Genomic DNA, 20,700 nt, shown 5'->3' with positions numbered 1-20,700 from the left:
ATGCATTGCTTGTTGCTGTTATTTTATTCTGCAGTTGTTTATATGAGACACCAGGGAATAATTCAAAGCCCAAAGATAAAAGTTTACCTAAACTTTCAAAATTCACTGTTAAAAAAATCCAGCCTCATTTAAAGATATAAAATAGATAAAAGTTTTATGGGTTTTATTCTTCTGTTTAAACCCCATTTTCTCATCCTGACAGACTCCTCCTAAAGAGTGGGTGGAAAGGGCCACTTTAATTTAGATGATTTGGTTGAGAAGGGTTTGACAGTCAGTTGAAGAATTTTTCAGCACATCCATTGGAACCAGGGGAATGGGGCTATTTTGTTCGCACACAACCGTCTCATATGGGGGGGCAGCCTCGAGAGTGAGTGCTGTCAAAGAAATTGATGAGATGGGCTGCTGCAAGTCCTGCAGTCTGACTGGATAATTAGAAGCCCTTCCTGTAGTCCCAGAGGCTGCCTCCTCTTCCAAGCTAATGTTTATAGACAATTCATTCCTTTGACAAGGATCTGTCAGAGAATACGGTGGAGGATCATCTGTAGGAATATAGATTTGTGTCGCTCCAGGCCCAATGCACTCATCGTAGCTGAAAGAAAACAAATTCAATATTAGGTGTGTGGGCAGAATATATCAGACAGTTGTGTTCAATGTAAAAGAGGCAGGTAAAATAAAGGGGAAGCGATTATTTGATATTCCCTCCTCCCAGGCTGCATCCTCGACCTGCCACTTTGGAAACTTAAGACATGAAAACTTAAATGCATGTCTTCAAAGAGGTAGTGGAAAAAGTCAAGCTAAGCATCAGAGTCTCAATGAGTGTTCAGGCCCAACCCTTTCTGGTGGTGGTAGCACATAGTAACACCTCGCCTGGCATGAGCCAGCAACTTACCGCTGCCCTGAAAATTATGCAGCCTATTTTTTGTTTTGTGTGATAGTCACTGTACATATACACAGTAAGAGACAGACCCTGCCTTGAATAGCTTGCAATCTAAACAGGCAAAGCAGATAATGGGTGGGGGGGAAAAGAAGTATGCCCATTTTACAAACGGGGAATTGAGGCAGAGAAAGTCAGGCACACAGGGAGTCTGTATCACAGCCAGGAATTGAATGCTGGCCTCTTGAGTCATAGTCCAGTGCCTTAACCACAAGAATATCCTTCCTCTCTTTATTTTCCCCATTGGACTAGCTCATTTCTGCTGGCCTGGTGGTGCAGAGGTTAAACCTCCAGCCACTCTGTCTCTCTTCCCTGCCCACCTGCTTGTGTAGCGGAAGGAGAGCATCATGCATGAATTTCTAGTGTGACCATGCTGGGGTTCGGTGTCTTACTCCCCCTTAATCCCGTGCCTGGCTGCTTGAGGGTCAATTGCAATCTGTCCCCAAATAAATAGGCTGAAATTTCCTGTCCAAACCCCATCCTGCTCAACTGAATTGCCAGCCAGTTTTGCTGGAGCCAGAAACATTAAGAATCTATTTCCTCAATCATATTAGCATCTGAGAGATGTCACAGGCCACTTCCTGAACTATGTAATATTTAGAAGGGGCTTGATTCTGCCACATTTACTCATGGTGAAGAATACTTTTGTCCATGAGTAGTCTTGTTGAGTTCAATGAAACTGCTTGCGGGTGTACGTATCCTATTCAGCATGAACGAGGGCGGCAAAACTGGCTGCAGCACACAAAGGATGGAGTGAAAAAAATGCAGCCTGCATTGCTAATATATCTGGTTAACAAACAGCTCATAAATCCAGTGGAGGTTTCTGTTTTTAGCTTGATGGATTGTCCCTTTAAGAAGAGGCAAATGCCTTTAAACTCTGAAATTCAGATTTCCCCATAAGAAAGTAATTGTTTTGTTTTAACTTGTGATCTTTACACCTTGAGCAAAAATTCTGTTTTTTTTTTTCAGAAACAAAGCCGAGCAGATAAAAGGTTGAGTTCTTTTCATATGTCACTTGGAAACCAACTTGGTCCATTCCTTATTAATCCCACTGAAGCTTCCCAATGTATTTGATTTTCCGTTCAATAAAATCAGACCTTGAGCTAAGGATTAAGAATCTGATGCTGCAAAGTGCCAACTCCCAGTTAAGTCAATGGAAGTGAAAGCTACTCAGCACCTTGCAAGGTTGGACTTTTATACAGGTATTTAGAACAGCATGTTTATGTTGAAGGATACAGAGCCTGAATCAAAGCCCTTGAAGTGAATGGGAGTCTTTTTGATTGCAATAAGCAACAGAGAGTCCTGTGGCACCTTTAAGACTAACAGATGTATTGGAGTATAAGCTTTCGTGGGTGAATACCCACTTCATCAGACGCATGCTTTTTACAGATCCAGACTAACACGGCTACCCCTCTGATTTTTGATTGCAATGGACTTGATGGGGCTGATAGAGCATCTATCCAGCTACAGGTGTTTGAACAGCTTCTAAAACACAATCCACGAAGCAAAGAATAGCTCCAGGATACTACCTGACTGTAAATTGACACAGCTCCATAGATTTCAATTGGGTTACACTGATTTACAAGAGCTATCCAGCCCAATAGCTTCTCCAACCGCGTGTCTCAACTCATGTCACAAGAAGTCATCTGGAGCCCATCCAAAGTCTACTCACACTCTCCAACAGCCCCAGTATCTCAGCCCTCTGCATAAGGGAAAACAGGCAGCCTTTGCAGGGGGTATGTTTGAGTTATTTCAAAGCAGCCGTGTAATGGGGGGGATGAATAATAAGGTTGAGGACCTTTCCCAGCGAACCACCTTCTGGCTGATCCTCAGGATGCTTCGCTGTTATAACTGTCAGTATTGCACAGGAAGAGGCAGCCTCCCAAATAAGTGGGTCCCAAGATAGTTACAACTTTATAGGTCAAAACCAACCCCTGAAATCCTACCCAGAAACCAAGAGGCAGCTAATGCCGATCACAGAGCATGGGTGTCCCATAGTGAGAGATTTGGTTTAGCAAGAAGGTTGCCTCAGTTTTCAATGCAGTGCAAGGTAGAGTGGATTGCAGTGCTGAGGACAGGCCGGATCAGGGCAGTGAGGGAAAGGTTTACATGCTACTGACCAGACAGAGAGGAGAAAGCAGCAGTTCTAGTGCCTGACTGAAGTCATTGTGAATTCTGACATTGACTAAAATGGGACAGGGCACAGGATCAAGGCCCTAGTCATTGCTATTATCTGATCATCAAAATTCCTTTCCTAGGAATCAAAATAATCTCTTTTAATATCTGTGATGGATTGTAGCGCAGCTCTGTAAAACTAAAATGCTGAGTGGGATAAACATCAAAATGGTCCTTTGTGAAGTAGACTTTAAGCAGGCTTTTAAACATCAAAATGAAACAGAAACAAAATGACCATAGCCAACACTTGCTTTTCAGTGTATTTTATGTAAAATAGCAATATGTTGTTTCGCTATATATGCTCTGGAGAAATAAAAACAAACAAACAAACCACCACTGCAGATTCAATCACCTTGCTTTTTTTTTTTTTTCGTAATCAGGATCACGTTTTAAAAATCTAATAGGGAACACTTGCCAGGTTTTTCAATTAAATATCTTTTTGGCACTCTCAATGCTGAATTCGCAGATTATCATTGCAAAGCAGGCAACTATAAATCATTCAAAGAGTGTGTTTTTACTCTGGAAGCTAGAAATACACTGTTGTGTTTCATTTGCATTTCAGGGTCTTGATTTTAATGTTGAATTAGTCTTCTCTGAAAATTTGTAAGTGTTCAGTATATAAATTGTTCTTGGCTAATGATGGTGCTTCATTAGCTTACAATGCACAATTAACCCTGCAAACAACTATAATTATTATTTATCATAGGTGGCGCAGGTAGTGATGCCAATAATTGAATGCCCATAATTTTCTATTATTGGATGCCGAGAATAAAGAGAAATATTGAATAGCTACCCATTAACTGAGCACCATCTGTCCTGTGCACTGAATGAGGCAGGGTTTTGAGGAAAGAACAGTACATGCTTATGAAATTAAAGACTATATTATAATGCATTATGCACAAGAGGGCCAAACAAAGGTTACACAGGCATTTCCTAACTTTTGAGTGCTTGACTTTGCAACCATAACTTTCTTCTAATGTAGTTTTTTTTGGGGGGGCTGTATTGAGGTACTGCAGTAATACATATACTAAAGCAGGGGTTGGCAACCTACGGCATGCGTGCCAAACACGGCACGCGAGCCGATTTTGAGTGGCACGCAGCTCCCTGCTGCGGTCCCGGCCCCCAGCCCCACTCAGCCCACCCGCCCACCGCTCTCCCCTGTGGGGGCAGGAGGCAGAAGCTTGGTTCTGCGGCAGCCAAGCTTCCCCCCTCCCCCTCTTCTTCCCCCAGCGTGATGCTTTCCTGCCCCTCCTCCTCTCCGTCCCTGGCCAATCAGCTGATGGCCCTAGCAAGGGGGAGGGGGAAGAACGGCAGCGTGCACACAGCTCCATAGAGGACGCAGAGAGAGGTAGGGACGGAGTCTGGGGGAAGGGGGTGGAACAGGGCATATCCCTTCCAGCCCCCTGCCCTGAGCCGCTCAGGGCAGGGGGCTGGGAGCACCTCAGAGCCGAGCACCCCAGCCTTCTGCCCTGCACTCCCCACCCCTCTGCCCTGAACCCCCCTACCCCAACACACACCCATACCTTTGCCTTGCACCCCGACAGCCCCATCCCTCTGCCCTGAACCCCCCCACACTCAGCCTTCTGCCCTGCACCCCCCATACCCTCAGCCTTCTGCCCTGAACCCCCCACACCCCAACACACACCTAGCCTTCTGCCCTGCACCCCCACACCCCCCAGCCCTCTGCCCTGAACCCCCCCACTCAAACACACCCAGCCTTCTGCCCTGCACCTCCACAGCCCCATCCCTCTGCCCTGAACACACACACTCAGCCTTCTGCCCTGAACCCCCCACACCCCAACACACACCCAGCCTTCTGCCCTGCACCCCCACAGCCCCATCCCTCTGCCCTGAACCCCCCCACACACTCAGCCTTCTGCCCTGAACCCCCCCACACCCAGCCTTCTGCCCTGCACCCCCCCAGCCCCCAGCCCTGATCTCTGAACCCCCCCCCACCCCAGCCTTCTGCCCTGAACCCCCTCCCCCAGCCCTCTGCCCTGACCCCTGAAACACACACCCCCAGGTCTGGGGTCCCGGCTGCAGGCCCTGATCAGCCCTCTGCCGGCCTAGGTGAACAGAACTCCAGGCTGGCAGCGAGCTGAGCAGGCTGGTGGCGTAAGATCAGCATTTTAATTTAATTTTAAATGACGCTTCTTAAACATTTTGAAAACCTTGTTTACTTTACATACAATAGTTTAGTTATATAATATAGACTTATAGAAAGAGACCTTCTAAAAACGTTAAAATGTATTACTGGCACGCGAAACCTTAAATTAGAGTGAAGAAATGAAGACTCAGCACACCACTTCTGAAAGGTTGCCGACCCCTGTACTAATGTATGCAATATCACAGGTCTGACTCATTCTTTACACACACTAACACACAGCCCCAGCGCTAAAGAACTCACACTATATGAACGTCATTCGGCAAACCCTTATTCATGTGAGTAGTCCTTACTTACAGGAGTAATAGATCATCTCAAATGAGTGTTGCTAACACATTTATTCCACTCCACAAAGTCATATTTTTTGGGTATGCCTCATGTGTTTCACAAACCATTCCTCCACAAAGAGTTTTTAGGGAGTTTAAAGCAATTGACTAGGGATTATTTCTTGCATCTTTCCACCTGCAAAGCCAGGTGCCTTAGTTACCATCAGTCGCACTGTAAATGGCACAGAGAGAGTAACAAACTCCTCTAAATATGATCTTAACAAGCTTTTTTTAATACATCGAAAGGTCACAGTTTTAAAGTCAGATCTATCAGGCTCTTCCAGGGTTAGAACTGAGCAATGGGTCCCATTGGAAAGCTGCCTTTCCCAACAGCCCTGCAGAGGTTGTGAGATGATGTGTTTTAAAGCCATGAAGTATTTATGTATGCAAAGGCTGTCAGTGGCCCTGGGCTGAATCTTACCCTATTCTTGGCCTCTGGCTGGGGTAATTTTGGGGTGAAGTTCTACATTTGGAGACAGAAAATGGAACAGACCCCTCCACTGTACTGGAGGCTACCTGGCATCGTCAGGCTGTGCCTTGGAGGGTAGGCCTTGCTAGCTTGCACCTCTGGGCCACCTGCTCCTTGGCTCCTCACTTCCTGCACCCCAGCAGACAGACCCACAGTAGAAGGAGGGGAGCTGCCCAGCCACCAAGGCATTTTAAATAGGGGTGGGGCAAAGAGGCATGAAGTTACTGGGCTGATACATTGTTCATCACACCAGAGAGGTGTGGAGGGACATGAGAAGGGCCAGCCTTGAGCTGGGGGGAGTCTTTTTATGCACCTGTGACAATGGCATTGGCTCCATTTGCCTCCAACTGAAATTGCTTGGCTCCTACTCTGCTCCTTGCCCTAGTCTCTTTGCTCCATGGAGTGGATTGGCTCTGGGACAGAAAGGCATATGGTGCTTCTAGGTCCAAGAAGACAGTGGGTGTACAGCAGCAAGGTAGGGAGACCCAAGCAGCAGTAACTGGGGGAGGAATGGCATGAATGTGTGTGTTGGAGAGGTATTAATTGGGTTGGGGTGAGGAATGAGCATCTTTGTGTGTGTGTGTGTGTGTGTGTTTGTCAAGGGGCGGGTTTGCATTAATAATAGCTGACATATTGTGTGTGCATGTGTAGCTGCAGTAACTGAGGAGGAAAGTGGGCACCAGTTTGTGTTTGTGTGTGTGTGTGTGTGTGTGTGTGAAGGGGGGGAGGGAATAGGACTGCTGCATTACTGAACTGGGGCAGCCTAGGCAAGGGCTCCAAACGATCAGAATGTGTGACCCCTGTGCACTGTTGCATGTCTTGCTATAACTGACAGATTACAATGTTTTTGAAGTGTAAAACTTGTTTTCTTGGTGTGTGAATTCAGTTTTGCAGTCTCTAAGAGGTTGATTTTTGGGGAGGAAGGCTGCTACAACTCACAAAACTGGTTTAATTGATTCACATTGGTGAGAAAACACCCTTAAAACCAGGCTTTGCATTTAAAAAAAACACTATAATGAATCAATTATGGTGGAACATACACTAAAACACAGGTGTCACATTTTGGTCACTGGTCACACATTTTGATGACTTGTGTTACACACTGGATGTTTTGGAGGCTGAGTGGTATGAGATGCAAATGCTTCTATGTCAGGTTGATTAAAAATTGGTGGTGGTTTGAAGCTGATGGGTGGGTGGGGTGTGTTGGAATGGCACAGCAAGTCCTTGGGAGATGGATCCATGGGCAGAGGGTAGATGTGGTGGTCAAAGGTGCATAGTAGCTTCTGCAGTTTATTAAACAGCTGCACTACATTTGTGGACAGCACACAGAGGATGTATACAATTTTATTTTCATTAGTTTGGTACAAGCGCGTGGGTCGCTGTGGTGGGATTGGGGAAGGACTACATTAAAATCTTCCATTGTTGTATGCAGTGCAGTTATAGCCATGTTGGTCCCAGATATTAGAGAGCCAAGGTGAGTGAGGTAATATCTTTTATTGGACCAACTTCTGTTGGGGAGAGAGCCAAGCTTTAAGAGCTCTGTGTAAGCTTGTCTCTCACCAACAGAAGTTGGTGCAATAAAAGATATAATGTCACCCACCTTGTCTCTCTACATTATAATCAGCATTCTCAAGCTTGGCTCTATTTATCCTTTTACTTCCCTAGTAAGACAGTATACATTTCATTTTACAGCCATCTAATTAACTATCCTAAGATGAGTCAGTGCCCGTTCTTGATATTAGCTGCCAGTTCTATACCTTAACTAAACTTGAGATGGTGTGTAGGATTTGTCAAGAGCTCAGTTCACTCAGACCTCGGTCATGCCATGCATTCCAACTCACTTTTCTGCCTGAATCAGTGTCAAGGTTCTTGTTTGTTCTCCCCAGAGTTCACATACAGCCAGCATTTAAATTGGTTTTTTAAATGTTAGCAACAAAAGTCACATTATTCTTGGTGCTCTTGTTCCATTTATTTTGTAGAGTAAAATGTTTTACAACATTCAGGTTAAACAGAAATGTCAACAGCCTAGCAGTCTAACTAGGGAAGGGTTGAACTGGCTTGAATAGAATAAAAACCAGACTGACCCTTAGAAAATGGAACCTGGTGTTGATTAAAAAGGGTGGTTAACATTTTTCCTGGTTGTTTTCATTTTTGTGTTCCTTTGCACTTCCTGCTTTTCCCTGGAATTCAAAGTGGAAATACCCCACTGGACTGTGTTTGCATTCTACAGTGGCTACCACAGGGGGAAAAAAAGTCAATGTGTACCACATTAGTGACATCCTACACACCTAGTTAAAGGACAGTATAAAAGAAAAAAATGTCTATTCTCCTTTTAAATAATTGGAAAGGGGAAAATAGATGTCAAAAGGTGTAAAATTCTACAAAGGAGGGCCCCAATCTGGCAAACACGCACGTGCTTAACTTTACTACCATGAATAGCCCCATCAGTTTCAATGGGGCTACTTACAATAGTGAAGCTAAGCATGAATGTAAGTGTTGGCAAGATTGGGCTTAAGTGCACAATGCCTAAAGTAGTGAGCATTCGGAGACATAATTTGATATTAGGAAGATGAAACTTGTGTCATTTGACATTAGCTGGGGACAGGGCTGGCTCCAGCTTTTTTGCCGCCCCAAGCGGTGAAGTGGGAAAAAATAAAATAAAAAGATGAAGCCGCGATCGGCGGCACTTCGGCAGCAGCTCTACCGCCGCCGCTTCATTCTTCGGCGGCAATTCGGCGGCGGGTCCTTCGCTGCGAGAGGGACTGAGGGACCCGCTGCCGAACGGCTGCCAAAGACCCGGACGTGCCGCCCCTTTCCGTTGGCCGCCCCAAGCACCTGCTTCCTGCGCTGGTGCCTGGAGCCGGCCCTGGCCGGGGACCAATAATATTTGTTAACATTGTACTCAGATTTTGCATGCTCCTATTAGAGTGACCAGATGTCCTGATTTTATAGGGACAGTCCTGATTGTTGGGTCTTTTTCTTATATAGGCTCCTATTACCTCCCTCCCCCCCCCCATCACGATTTTTCACACTTGCTGTCTGGTCGCCCTAGCTCCTATGATCTTTTATCTGGACATTCATGCTTCAAACGACTACAGTAGAACTTCAGTGTTATGAACACCAGAGTTACGAACTGACTCGTCAACCACACACCTCATTTGGAAGCGGAAGTATGCAATCATGCAGCAGAGACCAATAATAATAATAATTAATAATAAAGGAAATATTGTACAGTACAGTACGGTGTTAAAGTTAAACTACTAAAAAAATAAGGGAAAATTAAAAAAAAAAGATTTGACAAGGTAGGGAAACTTTCTGTGCTTGTTTCATTTAAATTAAGGTGGTTAAAAGGCATTTTGCTTCTGCATAGTAAAGTTTCAGAGCTGTATTAAGACAATGTTCAGTTGTAAACTTTTGAAAGAACAACCCTAAAGTTTTGTTAAGTTACGAACATTTCAAAGTTATTGTACCTTTAAAAACATAGTCTGCACATGAGGTTCAATGTTGCATACATACAGAGAAATCCTTCTAAGCAAAAAAGGATATACTTCTGGGAATGACTGTGTTATTGCAACATAATGAATTGGGATCATGGGGATTTATTACACATGCATCTCTCCTGAATGCTGCTGTTGTCCTCCCTGAAAGAATTTGCAGAATCAGTTAATCGTTCGTTTCCTGACTCCTCAGTTACAGCATTTTATGAAGCATTTACTTTAATCCATTATTTTCTTAATTGCAGCACATTAAGATACAGTACAAGGCATTCCTGACTGGGGAAGAGGGTCACTGACCTTGAAGCACGCTTTAATCTATATTTCTCTGGCCTGGTTTCTGACAGAATGATAATTTCATTCTTCTTTTAGCCTTCTCTTTGCCATCATCTTTTAAGAGATGATATCTTATTCATCATAAGGAGAGGAAAGGTGGATGATTTCTGGTACCTCCATCCTTAGCAGAAGCAAATTTATTCTCCAAAGGAAAAATATCACTTTCTGATTTTAAAAAAAATGCAGTGGATCTCTAAGCTGACCCCGTTAACTCAAAATGTTGTAGTTGTTCTAAAGGGTGGGGGCGGGGGGAGGCGGGAAGGAATCACTCCATGATTTTGTCAGGTCTTATTGAAATGAGTATTAAGATAGGTTTGTTGCCAAGGAAACACAAAAGAGCTTATTTAACTGGTTGTCATTCATAAATTATGATCTTCTCACTAGGAAGAGAAGAGGGTTCTGCTAGCAGAATTTGTTAAGAAACAAACAAGCTGATTAAAATAATCTGGTGATGGGGGGAGAAGGGGTGCTTCAAAAAGGATTAAAAATTTATGAAATATACAGGGCTCCTTGTTAGCTTACACTGGGCCTGATTCTCCACTCCAGTACATTGGCATAAATCCACTGAAGTTACTTGTCTCATATTAGTGTAACTTAGCTGGAGATCCACTCTTTTCTTTTAAAATCTAGTAAACAGAACCACACACCCATGCCTAGATAATAATTCTGTTAACAACATTAAGCTCAAAATAAAGGATGTCTACATGATGTTGCTGCCTAATAAAGGAAAGCTGAATCTCGATTGAAAATGCTGTGACTTCCTAAAATGAACATGAAAAGAAAAGCTGTAATGTGACTGATGCTAACCTGAGTGGTCTGGATGGTGATGGTGCTTCATCTGATTTTATAACTCCTTGGGTTTATAAGACAGTGGCTTGAAAATCAATGTCATTATTTCCTCTTGAGTGTTTCTTCTTAAAATTGATATACAGTTTTGTTATGTGTAACTGTCATGAGGAAATGTTTGCAGCGTTATTGTAGTCGTGTTGGTCCCAAGATATGAGAAAGACAAGGTAGGTGAGGTAATATTTTTTATTGGACCAATTTCTGTTGGTGGAAGGGATAAGCTTTCGAGCTTCACTGAGCTCTTCCTCAGGTCTGGAGAAGATAACCAGAGTGTTCAAACTAAATATAAAGTGGGACAGTGTTAAGCAAATGGGGTCATACATGCTGTTGGAGATCACTCAAAATGAAGTGTACAGTTAAGGGTTAGCAGGCAGTACAGTATGTTACAACTTGTTGTAATGAGGTATAAAACCAGTGTCTCTGTTAAGTCCATGGTTTTTAGTGTTCAGCAGAGTTATGAATTTAATTTCCCAGAGTTGTCTTTTGAAGGTGTTGTGCAGGTTTCCGTTGAGGACAAGGACTGAGAGGTCAGATGCGGAGCGATCACTTTGTGAAAAGTGTTCACCCCTGGATAGAGCTTTTCGTCTTTTATCAGTTTCCTGTGTGAATTCATTTGAGAGCATAGTGATTGTCTGGTTTCACCCACATACTTATTGTTGGGGCATTTGAGTTACTGCATAAGGTACAGGGGTTCTCAACCTTTTTCTTTCTTCCCCCAAACATGTTATAAAAACGTCACCTGTGCCACAATAACTGGTTTTCTGCATATAAAAGTCAGGGCCAGTGTTAGGGGGTAGCAAGCCAGGCAATTGCCTGGGGCCCCCGTGAAGCTACATTGCTCAGGCTTTGGCTTCAGCTCCGGGTGGCGGGGCTCAGGGCCCTAGGCTTCAGCCGTCTGCGCTGGGCCCCAGCGAGTCTAATGCTGGCCCTGCTTGGCGGCCCCCCTGAAACCTGTTCATGGCCTCCCAGGGGCCCCGGACCTCTGGTTGAGAACCACTGAAGTATACCACAGGTTGTGATAGACTTCTGGATCTTGAAAGGCGTGTTGGGGGGCTATTGATCATCATAGGAAAGGAAATGTCAATTTGTGATAGCATTGCTCTTATCTATCAGTGAAACTTTTTATGCTATTGGACTGTGGATTTTTCCTAGTTGTCCATATTTTTAAATAGAGACAATCTACACCTGAAATGTCTGAGTGATTTAAAAAAATCTATTAAATGTATTTTGATCTTGTTTTTAGTATAGGCTTCTATTTTGCTGGTGATTGAGTAAGCATTAACGTACTATTTTCTCAAATGCAAAGAAAGTTTTTAAAAAATCCACTCCGTATGGACAGATTTCAGGTGCTTGTGGAGTGCTCCATCCATTGGAAGTGCTGGCCATATTAAAAGTCACCACCCGCCTGTGCCACTTGATGTAAACTATAGCAGTTATGGATTCTGCGTCACCATCCACCTGATTTAATTATCAAACTTTAGTCTATAATGAAGTCATGACAGTCTATTTTATTTGAATAACTATTCGATTCCTTTCTGGAGATATCAGTATCCATTGACATAACACCTGTAACATGCACCTTTGTAATACACCCATGTTGCTTCTGCCCTCCCAGCTACAGTCTCATCATATTAATATCCATCTTTCTCTGAGATTCAATAATAATAGGTCAGGATTTTTAGTATGATTGGCCCTGAAGCAGGGAAAAAAAGAAGTGATAATTAACAGTGTGATTATTCTGCCATTACCTCATTTCCAGCAAATCTATAGCACCCTTCAACAGGGCACAGACATTCATGTACCATGACTTAGAGACATCTAGTAACACAGTTTCACTAATGCTAGACCCAGAAGTTGAGTGAAAGACAAACTGTAAACAAAGGAAAACTGTGAAGCAAGAGCAGGACACATAAGACTTCAATTAGAGGTGAATCAATGACTTGTCCTTCCAGTTCTGTTGATGGTTCCGGGGATATGATGATCCTCTGACTTGAAAAGGTTGAATCATGATAGTGTGACTCTAATGTAATGCCATTGTCAGCATGCTGTAAAGGTTTGGGAATGACGAGTGCCAGCCAATAAGGTGTTGAGATCTCTCAATCCAAGTTGATTTCAACAAGAACTGATGGCATGCCCAGCCATGCAGTATTGAGGCTTGAGAAACTGATCCAGCACTCACTAAAATCAATGGGTGTTCTTCTATTGGCAGTCAGATCAATTTCTCAATAAGCTGGCCACACATGCACAACACAGGCGGCTATAACCAAACAGAAAATTCTCCTTTAAGGAATACTGACTCTCTTTTCTAGAACTGGGAGAAACTAGCTATCTCCTCTGAGTGAATAAGCTTGTGAGACTCAAGAGACTTTTGGAAAGCTTAAGTGAAGTCAAATAAAAAGGTGGTGTGAAGGTGCACTCTCACTCTAGTAGAGAAGAGACTAATTAGCTCTTCTGGGCTGGTTTAGCACTAATCAGGCACACCTGTAAGGCTTGCACTGCCTGGAGGGTGGAGAGCTTAAAGAGGGACACCAACGCCACATGGGGAGGGGGGGTTTGAACTGGAAGATGTTTGTACTACTGACCCTCTGAATCAGATCAGCTAAGAGGGAGACAGTTGTAGGCCTTGCTGCCCCTGAAATAGCATGGATCAGCTATAAAGCAGGTACCCCAAGAGGAGGGGCTGGAGGTAAAACCTAATTAAAGACACTGTAGTAGCTGATAAGCCAAGCCCCAAAGGGGTAACTCCAAAGGACTGCCTGAGGGACAGACCACCTTTGCCTTTCTTTTACTCTGACTTACCCCCTCTCTCAAGGGAAAGAGACAGACTAGGATCTTCCTTTTTTTGGTTTTGTTTTGTTTGGGAAAATCCCTTGTATGCTACAAATGGGATGGACATTACAAACAACCTGAATTGGGGTCTGGTAGAGACTCAGGGAAGCCCCAATCCTCACAGGTTGGAAAATAGACACTGGAAAGAAAAATAAATCAGAAAAACAAAGAGCAGTTAAATGCAGAGCAGTGTGGGAAAATGGCTGTTTCTTTAGCCTTGTTGGTAATGAGTCCCCTTCTTTTGACTTTTGGTGTCTTTTTTTACAAAATAGTATTATAAACAGCAGCTGTTACAGATCTTGGAGAACATAGAATATTCAGAGAAAAGGAATCTAAACAGTGAGAGAATCCATGAATGTTAAGGGTGAGGGGAGGAGGCAAGTTAAACTCTGATCCTACTTGCAGGAAATTGACTGTGAAACTTGGTGTTGTGGTAAGTGTGTGCACTGTCTAGCTTCTGAGCTCTTCAGGGCAGGGATTGTACCTGATCTCTGTTTAGAAAGTGCTGATCGCATCTTGGTAGTGACCAAAACCAAATAATGATGGTAATGCCCATTTTAGACTGTCCAGGACTCCGAAGAGTAGAAAGATGTGGGAGGTATAGGGCAAGCAGATACCTGAGTATGGGTTCTGTTCCCATCACTGCAAAAGACTGGTCCTGTGTAAGTCACTTAAATTTTCTGTGTCTCTGTTCTCGCATAGTTAATAGTCAGCTAAAAAACTTCTCTTCTTGAAAATTGAAGTTGATTGTAGACATTTTTCATTCAAGATGTAGTTAGAACAGTCATACTGACAAAGTACTGTACTTGGGATCCAGTCCTCCAATCCTGGGGGATGTGTGTAGTATATTATTGGAGTCTAACAAATAGTATTAGGCTCGTGTTTTCAGTGGGATTATCTGGATGACTAAAAGCTGCAGGACTGGGGCCTTACTTTGCAATATGCATGGAAGGGGAAAAAAGTCTTGCAGAAAACAGTTGTGGCTCCTGGAAATTTAAATTTTTTTAAAAAAAAATAAGGTATTAAATATTAAAGATTGTTTGTCAAATGAGAGCTTTTAAATGGAATGGAAGCACATGCAAGCCAGTATCTTAACTAGATAAATTGCTATTTTGTATATTGTCATGCAGCTTTAAAATGACCAAAGCAATTAAAATAAATATGTTCCAAAGAAAATCAATCATTTTGTGATGAAAATTTTGTGTGACAAATTTCAGCCTGGAAAATTTTTTTTTTACATACAAATGATAAACCCTTGATAAGCAGTGTTTAGTGAGTGTCTGCATTACCATTATAAATGACAGTGAAGCTATGGGCACTGCTACAGTAATCAAAACCAATTAAGAAAATTGTGCCGCCTTAAAATAATCCATTATGCATTTACCTCCATTAGAATGTCCAGTCCTCACATGGGGATATAAACATCCTAAGAGACACCAATATTCATTTTAATATATCATCACTGTGGTTGTTAGTGTCCTCTCATATCTGAGGACGACGGAAAAATAACCCACATTATGATGGGTGAGTGTGTAAAGTTCTGAATAGGATCATGCTTCTAGGAAAGGGCTTTGTTTTGATTAATCTAAAAATGAGTTTTCCAGCTGGTGACAGAAATATCCAGTTTGGTAGGTAACATGTTCTAGCCAGTGGAAAACCAGAGGAGAACTCAGCAAGGATTTTTTTCCCTAGGAGGGTAACTATCTTACTTTTTTCAGTTCTGACTTTCAAGGGCCTCTTAACTTTATTGTGGCCATACTGCATAGTGCAATGGATTTCTGGCTAGAAAATCTTGGGGTGCCAGTGGGTTATGAGGTATTGCTGCTTTTAGTGCTGCAGCATATTGCATTTAATAATAATTGGCACTTCTATGGTGCAGTTCTGAAAAACTGCTCAGTGTTATCAATATGATCAGAGTTAGGCAGTCAATGGGAATTTTACCATTTTACTCAAATAGGAGCAGAGTTAGGCTGATTCAGAGTTTCACACCCACAGTGTGCCTTTTATTGCTGAATTTCAAACGTTAATGACATCTCTCAGCATCTATTTGAGGTAGATATTATTAGACTCATTTTACAGGAGAAATTGTGAAACAGAGGCAAAGGATCTGGTTCAAAGCCCACTGAAGTCACTTACTCACTTTCTGCACACCATTCATGATTTTATAGACCTCTATTATATCCCCCTTTAGTCATCTCTTTTTTAAGCTGAACAGTCCCTATCTTTTTTAATCTGTCCTTGTATGGAAGCTGTTCCATACCCCTTATTATTTTTGTTGCCCTTTTCTGTATCTTTTCCAATTCTGGTATAACTGTGTTGAGATGAGGTTACCAGAACTGCATGCAGTATTCAAGGTGTGGGCATACCATGGATTTATATAGTGGCATTATGATATTTTCTGTCTTATTATATATCCTCTTCTAATGGTTATTAACATTGTTAGCCAGGGCCGGCTCCAGGCACCAGTGCAGGAAGCAGTGCTTGGGGCGGCCAATGGAAAGAGGCGGCACGTCCGGGTCTTCAGCGGCGAGTCCCTCAGTCCCTCTCAGAGGGAAGGACCGGCCGCCGAATTGCTGCTGAAGAATGAAGCGGCATGGTAGAGCAGCTGCCGAAGTGCCGCCGATCGTGGCTTTATCTTTTTATTTTATTTATTTTAGTTTCTCTCCCCCCCCCCCCCTTCGCTGCTTGGGGCGGCAAAAAAGCTGGAGCCGGCCCCGTTGTTAGCTTTTTCAACTGCTGCTGCACACTGCAAATTCATATTATGGTGAAGGGTGACCTCTGGCAAAGGGCTGGATCTTGCATTTTATCCTGATGGTGTTTGGTTATGGTTCTTTTTTTTGTAACTCTTGTGGAAGAGAATTCCATGCTCTGGATTCTTTATGCCAAGTGGCATGGATCTTCTTTCTCAGCAATAATGGCTTGCGTTCTTGGAAGTAAATATCTTGCCCTCTTTTGTAACAGAGGCTTCAAATGTTTTAGGATGACATAACACCATATAAAACTGCCCCAGCATTGTAAAACTTATTTGTATATGATAGGAACAGGCTACGAAGTGCATCCAAGTACCATTTTGATTCTTTCGTTTAAGACCTGTCAGTTTTTTTTTCTTCTCACGTAAAATCAATTTGACAGACATTCACGCAGATCTCAGATTCATTAGCAAGTCATTACATCTCCTAAAGGGATGTTTATGGATATGAGCACCATATATTTAGGGCTGTCAAGACAAATTGACCAAACTGCTTCGGTTTAACTGCCCCATGAGTGTGGCAGGACTATGACAAAACCGAGTGCCTGGTATTCCTCTAAATATAATGTAAGAAATGATTAGAAAAAGCATCTATAGCGATAATCAAATTGAGCCCTAAATGAGATTTGCAGCTCAGACATCAAAGCAATTAAATTATTAACATCCCAAGGCATTTTTTATAAATTTCCCAATTAGAGGTTATATAAATAGTATTCTTCACTGGACATCCTACTGGAGAGCTGTGTGTGGATGCGGCACCTTGCATAACTATAGCAAAGTGTAGATTGATTTTTGTGGACTGTTCCCCTAGGAAATCTAGGGTGTTGTGCTCTTCACTGCTCAGTTTGAGCTGAGATATCAAGTGGAATTTTGTCTTTCTGTGAAAGATTCATGAGATGTAGAGAGAGGTCAAATTGCATATACAGGTATTTCGGTTCTGTTTTTTCCCTACTAATGCTCCTCTTATGATCTTGAGCTAAATATACAATGCCAGATACTCTTCTGCATCAGGACAGCTTTGTGCTGCCTGAGCTGGCCCCAGGAGGATCTCTCTTATGCAGTGGGATTCTCAGGTTAGTTACTCCTATGCCATGCAGATGGCGTAGTCAGGAGAAAGGGCATGGCAGGGCTGTCCCGCTGCCCTGGCAATCCTGAGCTACAGCTCTCAGGGGCTGTAGGCAGCTGTACAATTTTATTCCTACCTGCTTACATGCAAACACTTTTTACCTTGTATATAGTTGTAATTTTTCTTGGTTGCTCGGGGCATCTTTGTTTTTGGTTTAATTCCTCAAGATCCTTGTTCTCTTTGGCTGAACTAGTCTTGTTTTTTAAGGAAAGTTGTGCTCTGCTCACAAAGCAACCCTTTCCCTTGCCTCATGTGGAGGTTGTCTTCCCTCAGACTGGTGCAAATTAACCTGAGAATGGGCGTCAGTCAGGGCTGGCGTTAGACTCGCTGGGGCCCAGGGTGGAAACTAAGGAGCAGGCCCCCACCCCACTGCCATGTGGGGCCCAAGCCTGAGCCGTGCTCCAGTTTGAAAGCCTCTAAGTGTGATTTATTTATTTCCATTTTTAGAGATTAAATTACAGTAATACTCACATTACATTTACCCACAGTGACTCTGTATGTTTGAAGTAACTTAGCTTCGTGGGCCCCCCTGTGGCATGGGGCCCAGGGAAATTGTCCTGCTTGCTACCCTGGTGCCAGTAGCATGGGCCAGATCGTGCAAAATCTTACTGAGATGAGCCGTCCCATTGACTTCAACAGAGCTATCTGCATGGGTAAGGGCTTGTAGGATTGGTCCTCAGGGTATGCTTTCATATCTGAATAATGCCATGGCTTTACAAATTCACCTGCAATACCAGAGTTTTTTTGTATAATCTGACTGCTGTGGCTTTTGGAAGTCACATCTCTTCTACTTCAGGCACACCGGGATCCTGGGATGCTGTCTAGCTTTGGGATTACAAATGATGCACCCATTGCAGAGGCTGTTAATGTCTCCTCCAGCTCATGATTGATTAGCACAACATTTAGCCCTCCCTTAATCGCAGAAGAAAGGGAAATCTATCTTATGTTCTTGGTTTTCTCCAACCAAACTACCTAATCCCACTCTCTCTCTGGTTTAAGACCTGAGTACAAAACCTAATGAAAATGATAGTCTGAAACAATTATAGTCACCCTTGGGCATAGAGTGGCTCTACTCTTGCTCCCAGGACTTTTTCAGATGGATGTTTTTAGAAAAAAATATGCTCAAGAATGCTCAACTAAGTGGCAACTGACATGTGGGGGTGATGTAGCACTTCTGCCTCTGACAGGACAAAACATTAGAACAACATTGTGAACTGAAACAAACTTTTCTGGTGCTTGCCCATGGCATTAGAACACTCGTAGACGCCTATTGCTTCAGGTATGTGCTAGGGAGGTTTTAATTTATCACTGCTGTTAATGCAATGACGCCTAGTCTGGGCTGCCATTTATTTCTGTTCCTCACCCCTTTCCCCTCATGCTTAGGCCACAACATCATTATATATTTGTTGGTGCCCTAGATTAGTTTTACATGACATGTTCCTCTATGAATTAGAAGGAGAAACTCCAGTAATTCAGCTAACCTGACATTTTGCTATACCTATTATTCAAAATTTTTATTTAGTACATAGCAAAGTTGGTGCTTAATATTTTAAATTTTATTGGGACTTGCACAAGGACAAACAGTAAATAAAAGTTAGACCTAGAACTCTCTTCCCCTGGCTCGCAGGCCCAGCCCTAACCCAGTAGAACACAGCACCTCTCAGTACACATTGTCTTGGAGAACAGCCCTCAATCCAAATCACAATAACTTGGCAGGTTCTAACACTCTCTACACTAGTCAGAAAATAGACACTTGGCCATTATGCCATGTGGCCATGGTATGAAAGTAGCTATACTGAATCTTACTGTGATGGGGCAGCTGCCCCTCACAGGTAGGTAAAGGGTTAAAGCCACCTTGGGGAGCCTGCGTGGGAGGCAGCCAATGAGGAAAAGGCTTATAGTGCCAGCCAATCAGGAGAACCTTTATTGGAACAGCCAATCAGGGCCAGGCTGGCCCATATAAGATGGGCTGCTCAACAGAGCAGGGTCAGCCTCTCCCTGGAGTGCAAGGGAGAAGCACTGAGTACCTTAGATAGAGCAGTGCTGGGCTGGGTCAGGGGAGCAATAGGGTGCTCCAGCCTCAGGACTGCCAGACTGAGGCCCCTGATACAAAGGGCCGGGAAGGTGCTAGGGCTACAGGGAAATGGCTCAGGGAAATAGGCGTGGGAGTTGGAGGAGCAGCAGGACGTGGCTGCCAGCTATAGGGCCCTTGGGTCGGGGCCTGAAGTAGCGGGCGAGACCACCCTTTCCCTCCACTTGCCACAGAAGGGGTGGCTAGTATTCGGACAGCAGGTGACGGGCTAGACCGAAGGCTGCAGTAGACCACAGTGGCAAGTGGATGGACTAGATAGCTGGTTTCCCCCGAAGGGCTGTGCCCAGAAGAGGATGCTGTTGTCCGGGGAGCGACGTGGGTCTTAGAGGTGGAGACAGCCGAGACGACAGCCGAGACACCACCTGAGGAGGGCATACTGGCAACCCCCCCAACTAATTCCCAGGATGGCCAGCAGGGGGTGCTGCGGTGGTGAGTTGCGCCCTGTCACACTTACCCATCATACTAATATTTTTGTATTCTGTATTGCAACCCTTTTGTGAACTGAAGTTTACACAGCAATATATAATGCATTCAGTGAAAGCTTAAATGCCTCACTACGTAATTCTCCACATTTTACTTTGAACCATCTGCTAAACTCTATTTTTCCTGAGATTTGGCCCCAACCATGTTGCTAAGATATAAAATTTAAGTTTTTGAATATTTGTCAAAACTATTCAGTGTTTTCTGCCTTGAATATTTAACTACTGTGATAGTGAGACTGGGCCACACAACAGCTGCACTTTCGTACAGCTCAGGACTGGGATAGGGAATGGGAAAGTGGTTGTTAGACCAGGATCAGAGCGGCAGAAAAGTGGCTATCAAGGTGCTGGCTGGTCCCTAAGTACAGTGTAGACTAGTGTAGAGCACCCTGAGGGCTGCTCTAAATGATACAAAGTTGCTCTTGGCCCCAGGAGCCCAAATGCAGCTGGGGATTGCCAAAGCTCAGAGATATTCCTGTCATGCACCCCTGTGCCAAAGGGATGGTGTAGAACTATTATGGCAACTGTGTGTCACCTGGCAATTCCCCTTATGCAAGGGATATCTTGAGGGGCCAGTTAAGCTTTCTGACAGTGGAGGATGGCACTCCCAATCCTGTGCAAACTATCTGCTAATAAAAAAACCCCTCTTTTCCTTGTACTGAGCTGGTTCAAACTAAACAG

General features: G+C 43.6%; 1 protein-coding gene across 1 annotated transcript in view; it reads right to left on the bottom strand.

Moving 5' to 3' along the window:
• Nucleotides 1-240: 240 nt before the first annotated feature.
• The window catches only part of BEAN1 (brain expressed associated with NEDD4 1), a 94,666-nt gene continuing 74,206 nt past the window's right edge, over nucleotides 241-20,700 (bottom strand). Inside the window, exon 5 of the mRNA XM_065416781.1 lies at nucleotides 241-589. Coding sequence (XP_065272853.1) covers nucleotides 241-589 — 349 coding nt within the window. The remainder of the gene's footprint in view (nucleotides 590-20,700) is intronic.

This window comes from Emys orbicularis, chromosome 14 (genome assembly GCF_028017835.1).
Source record: "Emys orbicularis isolate rEmyOrb1 chromosome 14, rEmyOrb1.hap1, whole genome shotgun sequence".
Taxonomy (NCBI): Eukaryota; Metazoa; Chordata; order Testudines; family Emydidae; genus Emys; species Emys orbicularis.
This window is presented reverse-complemented; position numbering and strand designations above follow the sequence as displayed.